Here is a 6,787-nt window from a genome sequence, read left to right as displayed (position 1 = left end):
GAAAGCGATTCATATTTCAGATAAATTCAGATAAATTCAGTTGTAATAGTTTCATATTTCAGTTGTAATAGTTTATTACACGTCAAAAATGAGAAACAATTTTACATAACAAGATAAATTAAGTTATCACTTTCTTCGTGCAATGGAACAACAGAAGCCCAAGGAAACCCTTCTATTTAAACCCCACAATACACAACCAAAGGAACACAAACAAGTTCTTAATTAGGGCATTCACATCAAAGAAAAGAATAGGAATGCTGCACGCAACTGGTCCTCCTCCGCAATGCACGGCGCCTCCACCTTCACTCCTCTCCCCACCGCCAGTCTATCCATTTTTTCGGCGACCACCTACTCTTCTCCGGAGGGTGAAGCCTCTCGCTTCTATTGGTCGACGTAGAGGAGGCAAAGGGTAGCATTTCTACTTCACCATATACATACATACAGATACATATATATATACTTGTTTTTTGGGTAACCGAGTATCCTAAACCAAAGCATAGGCTAATCCTTGGGTCGTAAATCAATCATGTGATTTGGATTATACGTTTTCTTTCCAAACTTAAAGTTCGAACTCATGATGGGACAGACGTTTTGCGTCCCGTTTCACTTATACTACCCAAATTTGGATTATATATATACTTTGATCTTCACTTTTATATGTGTTTTCAAATTGTGTTTCAGAGAGCAGTCGCTATATGATTCAAACTCCAATGGCAAAATGAGTGATTTCTATGAGATTGTACTCAAAGTTCGAGATTATGAAGTCGATCAGTTTGGTGTTGTGAACAACGCTGTTTATGCGAACTACTGCCAACAAGGTTAGTATTTTTTTTTCCGTTGTATATCGATTAAGTGTTTTAGTTTTTCGCTATTGTTTGTTATTGACATTTTCTGTTAAAATTATTTACATTCGTATCTTGACGTCATGGTTTCAATGCATGGAAAATAGAAACAAAATCTAAAAACATTGGTTCTATGTAATTTTAGGAGAAACTCGATTCATATCATAAAAGTAATTGTTACTTGTGGAACAATATCTTGATTCCCAAAATTGTTTTCTTCTCGACATTTTTTTTTAACAAAGAAAATGCTTATACTTTTAATATTAGGGAGATTCACATATTAAATATTGAACTTTAACCAAATTTTCAAATTAAATAATCAACTATCTCATGTCCAAATTAAATACTCAACTATATTTAAACTGACAAATAAAAACCAAACTTTTCAAATTTTAACATATATCTAAGGGATAATCCCAAAAAAACCCTGTACTTTTTTTCTGTCGCAATTTAAACCTTATACTTTTTTTATCCAAAAACCCTATACTTTTCAAAATTTTAAAAATTATACACATTCATATACACATATTAATTATTAGGGAGATTCACATATTAAATATTGAACTTTAACCAAATTTTTAAATTAAATACTCAATTATCTCATTTCCAAATTAAATACTCAACTATATTTAAACTGACAAATAAAAACCAAACTTTTCAAATTTTAACATATATCTAAGGGATAATCCTAAAAAAAAACCTGTACTTTTTTTCATCGCAATTTAAACCCTATACTTTTTTTATCCAAAAAACCCTATACTTTTCAAAAATTTAAAAATTATGCACATTCATATACACATATTAATTATTATAAGCACAAAATTAATTACACATTTATTTTATATATTTATATGTATATATATGTTTTATATATATGTATTTTTTCCTAAAAATCATTATATATATAAAAAACTATTTATTATTTGTATATTGTTTTATATATAAGAAACTATTTTCGAAGAACATGTTTTTATATGTTCAATTGTCCAAAACAACATGTTCTTAGAAAATAGTTTTTTATATATATAATAATTTTTAGAAAAAAATACATATATCACACATATATATATATAACATATATATACATATAAATATATAAAATAAATGTGTAATTACTTTTGTGGAAAATAAATGTGTAATTAATTTTGTGCTTATAATAATTAATATGTGTATATGAATGTGTATAATTTTTAAAATTTTGAAAAGTATAGGGTTTTTTGGATAACAAAAAGTATAGGGTTTAAATTGCGACGAAAAAAAAAGTAGATGGTTTTTTTGGGATTATCCCTTAGATATATGTTAAAATTTGAAAATTTTGGTTTTATTTATCAGTTTAAATATAATTGAATATTTAATTTGGAAATGAGATAGTTGAGTATTTAATTTGAAAATTTGGTTAAAGTTCAATATTTAATATGTGAATCTCCCTTAATATTAAAAACACACCGATGACAAGCGTGGGGTGACAGAATGGTAAGGTGAGAAGGGACAGTCTCCTCACCCGAGTTCGAACCCACTTGAAACAATTTTACCAAAAAAAAACACTGAAGTATAACAAACGGTGAAGTTTACGTAAACCAAATATAATTTTAAGGTATATAATCATAAGTGATATTATTTTTACTCGGATTATCAAAATATACTTTTTCGAATATAATAAAATCTCAGCTGATTAATTTATCTTTTTAATAAACATCATATAAAAATTTCCGATTTTGTAAAAACTAAATAGTTTATTCATAAAAAACGTCATTTTTTTCTTTTATTTTTGAATACCAAAAATGTTTGTATTCATATGTACGAATGGGTATTCTTAAAAATTATGTGGGTTCATTAATTTTCATATAAATCACGCACACACGTATAAAAAAATTATAATTGAGCGAAAGTACTAACGTATGTATAAAATTTAAAAAACTAATAAAAATATTTTATTGCAAAATTTTTTACATTATACAACTAAATTATATTATTCTTCGTTCTTAACCTATACATAACATTGTTGGATGAAATTTGTTCATTATCTTGAGATATCGATAAATTTTGTTTTTTTAGAAATTAGTTTATTCATTTTTTTTGTCAAATCAAACACAATATTAAATAAATATATAGAACATCAAATTTATAAGTACGATAAAAACATAGGAATAAATGAACAAAAAATAAAGAAAAAATCTCATATAAATACACAAACTTTTCAATTTGATCTAATTGATATCACAAGTACTAAACTATTCTAAATTGATATCTAAAATGTTAAAATATTCTAATTAATATATTAACTCACGAAATCAAGAGCAATTTACAATTACGATTCGTTTTTTATGTCGGAAATTATCCTCTAATTAATACATCATTATTGGGGTCGAAGTTAATAATTGACATCGATTTCGTAAGTTAGAATATACATTTGGAACATTTTTAATATTTGAGATATAAATTTGAAATATTTTAATATTTGAATTATCAATTAGAACAAATTAAAATTTTAGGTATATTTTTTTTAAATTTGGGATATTTATATGAGTTTTTTCTAAAAAATAATAAAAATTACTTAAAATAAAACTTATAACACTTACATACCATTACCTTTACTGCTCTTAATTTTTTTTATTTGATTATGATTGAATATCTTGAAATGTACTATATTAGATTTACTTAATTTTTTTTGGAGAACTTCTACGTGTGAGAGAAATGATAAAAAAAAAATAGAAGACAAACGGATTAAAGAAAAAGAGAGTAGAGTGTAATCTCTAGCGATGAGAGAAAAGTGAGAAAAAAAAAGAGAAAAAAAAGTGGAGATCGCAAACAAAATTTTATAGGGTTAAGCTTTAATTTTAACACGAGATCGTTTAGGGAAAATCGCATATAAATACCTAATCTTTTACAAAAATCCCAGATAAATACCTGATCGTGCCAATCTAGGTGAGTGGATGGTCAAATAATAAATATTTAGACTAAGCTGATTCCGCAAGAGTATGGATTCGATGTAGTACCAGGGTCGAACACAGGGATCGAGGGATGATGGTGTCGATGGTGATTCTAGCGAAGGTCGAGAGTAAAATAGTTGGATGGTTGGTTGGAAAAAACTATAAATAAAGGCATTGTAGGTTCGAGGGTTCACCGATGCTACGGAACATCTAAATAGATATGGATTGGTTTGCAGTCTAAGGTCGATTCGGGAAACTCTAGCCTCTATTCTAGAACGCGTCAGAGTCAGAGATCATCGCTCTCTAACTAACGCTTTCCTATCAGTTTCTACATCTTTAGGTCTACATTAGAAGCATTAGCGTCCGCTATCATTGTTCCTAGGACAAATTAAGAATTCCTTATCAAGTCCCACCTATGCGTTTAAAATTAATAATTGAACCTATCCTATAAACGAATTCTGGTATTAATTAATCCAAATTCCTTTGCAATTAACTAACCCAAGTTTAGTTCTATGGGGTGATCAATCCTAAGAAAACATTACGTTCAATTCATAAAACCGGATCTAATCTAGACATGCATCAATCGTTTAAGCACATTGATCATTCCGTAACATGGCTAGATTCCCTAGCCTACAGCAAGTAGACTACTCACACATTATGGGAGAAAGCAAAGTAGACATGGATTCATACAATATTTCAATAGAAAAAAAAAGAGTAGAAAACTTATAGTGTAAAGAATCAATCCTTGAACAATGAAATGTAGCAATCTCCACTCCAATTCGTTCCCCAAACGCTGAGTAACCGAAGTACAAATGAAAGTTTTGAAAAATGTGAAAATGTACGAACCCCTCTCTCTGATCCATACGGTCATTTTTATAGAAATCTCGAAATATCGATGTTGGAAACATCGATATCGATGTTGTCCAACATCGATATTCTTCCCAAATGTGGAGATCTCGATGTATAGGAACGTCGATGTTGTGGAAGGTCGATATCTGAACTGCTCAGATCTCGAGGTATGCGAACATCGATGTCGATGTTGTGGAACATCTAGATCGGAAAATCTGAAAATTTGATCTCGAGGTGGCTGGAAACGTCGATATTGACGTTGAGGAACGTTGATATCGATGTTATATAACGTCGATATCGATGTTCTTAACATCGAGATTCTTCCTTTCCACTTCGAAGTCCGTTTCTCGCACGTGACAAGTTCACTTGGTCCATTTAAGCTCCGAAAACACCGTTTTAGCTCCGTTTTCGTCCAATTACGTAAATATTCCTGAAATTATATCAAAGAGTAAAGAAAACGGTATTCGTACATAAAATACAGCCTAAGTGCTAAATGTGTACGGAAAAGAGAGGTGAAATGTAACTAAAACCATAGAAAAATAACGCCAAAAATCGATGTCATCAATACCGAACTATAAAATTTCTATATAAGTATCTAAAATTTTCTAAAATCCTAAATAAATACCTAAATTTCTGAAAAACTCACAAATAAATCCAAAATCCGTTAATAACATCACCTATTTTTATTTGAAAAATACCTGAAATTTGTATTTATTTAGAAAATTTTTCAAAAGTCTAGGTATTTATATAAAATTTTTAAAAGTTCAAGTATTTATATAGAAGTTTTATAGTTTAGGTGTGACAGCCCAGGATACCGTAGGAGGGCGGGGAGTGATCGCCGGTGCGAGAGGCATGAACAATGGACGGCTCCTGACGAGCTTCTGGGTAGGGGGTATAGGGATGAATCAGACGCACCGAAATGAGAGGGATCTAGTCTAGGTATTTATATAAAATTTTTAAAAGTTCAAGTATTTATATAGAAGTTTTATAGTTTAGGTGTGACAGCCCAGGATACCGTAGGAGGGCGGGGAGTGATCGCCGGTGCGAGAGGCATGAACAATGGACGGCTCCTGACGAGCTTCTGGGTAGGGGGTATAGGGATGAATCAGACGCACCGAAATGAGAGGGATCTGAGGGCTGTGTAGGTATGGGACTATACAGTCTAAGATAACTTAAAGGAATTAATTGAGCTACTCATAGCAACAAGATGCATCTACCTTTTCAGTTGCCCATCTCGAGAGAACTCCAAAGTTAAAAAATTTCTATATAAGTATCTAAAATTTTCTAAAATCCTAAATAAATACCTAAATTTCTGAAAAACTCACAAATAAATCCAAAATCCGTTAATAACATCACCTATTTTTATTTGAAAAATACCTGAAATTTGTATTTATTTAGAAAATTTTTCAAAAGTCTAGGTATTTATATAAAATTTTTAAAAGTTCAAGTATTTATATAGAAGTTTTATAGTTTAGGTGTGACAGCCCAGGATACCGTAGGAGGGCGAGGAGTGATCGCCGGTACGAGAGGCATGGACAATGGATGGCTCCTGACGAGCTTCTGGGTAGGGGTACAGGGATGAATCGGACGCACCAGAATGAGAGGGATACGAGGGCTGTGTAGGTATGGGACTATACAGTCTAAGATAACTTAAAGGAATTAATTGAGCTACTCATAGCAACAAGATGTATCTACCTTTTCAGTTGCCCATCTCGAGAGAACTCCAAAGTTAAGCGTGCTGTCTCTGGAGTAGTCTTAGGATGGGTGACCTCCTGGGAAGTACTTTCCGGGATGTGTGCGAGTGAGGACAAAACACGCTAAAAGGTCATGTGTTGGTGTGTGGGGACAACTCTATCATTCCGTAGCGGCCTCGGGTCGTTACAAATGGTATTAGAGCCTGTTCTCTCCCAGTACGGTATGGTTCGAGGATGAACCAGGCGGAAGCTGGTGGGCTTGTGACAGCCCAGGATACCGTAGGAGGGCGAGGAGTGATCGCCGGTACGAGAGGCATGGACAATGGATGGCTCCTGACGAGCTTCTGGGTAGGGGTACAGGGATGAATCGGACGCACCAGAATGAGAGGGATACGAGGGCTGTGTAGGTATGGGACTATACAGTCTAAGATAACTTAAAGGAATTAATTGAGCTACTCATAGCAACAAGATG

The 6,787-nt window shown here is 31.9% G+C and overlaps 1 protein-coding gene across 1 annotated transcript in view; it reads left to right on the top strand.

Moving 5' to 3' along the window:
* The first annotated feature begins 232 nt into the window (after positions 1–232).
* LOC104815461 (acyl-acyl carrier protein thioesterase ATL3, chloroplastic-like) overlaps positions 233–6,787 on the top strand; it is a 10,272-nt gene continuing 3,717 nt past the window's right edge. Inside the window, exons 1-2 of the mRNA XM_010543865.1 lie at positions 233–409; positions 682–818. Of these exons, the coding sequence (XP_010542167.1) occupies positions 255–409; positions 682–818 (292 nt within the window). The 5' untranslated portion in view covers positions 233–254. The remainder of the gene's footprint in view (positions 410–681; positions 819–6,787) is intronic.

This window comes from Tarenaya hassleriana, unplaced genomic scaffold (assembly GCF_000463585.1).
Source record: "Tarenaya hassleriana unplaced genomic scaffold, ASM46358v1 Cleome234, whole genome shotgun sequence".
Lineage (NCBI taxonomy): Eukaryota > Viridiplantae > Streptophyta > Magnoliopsida > Brassicales > Cleomaceae > Tarenaya > Tarenaya hassleriana.
Note: the sequence above shows the minus strand (reverse complement) of the source record. Positions and strands in the feature narration are given on the sequence as shown.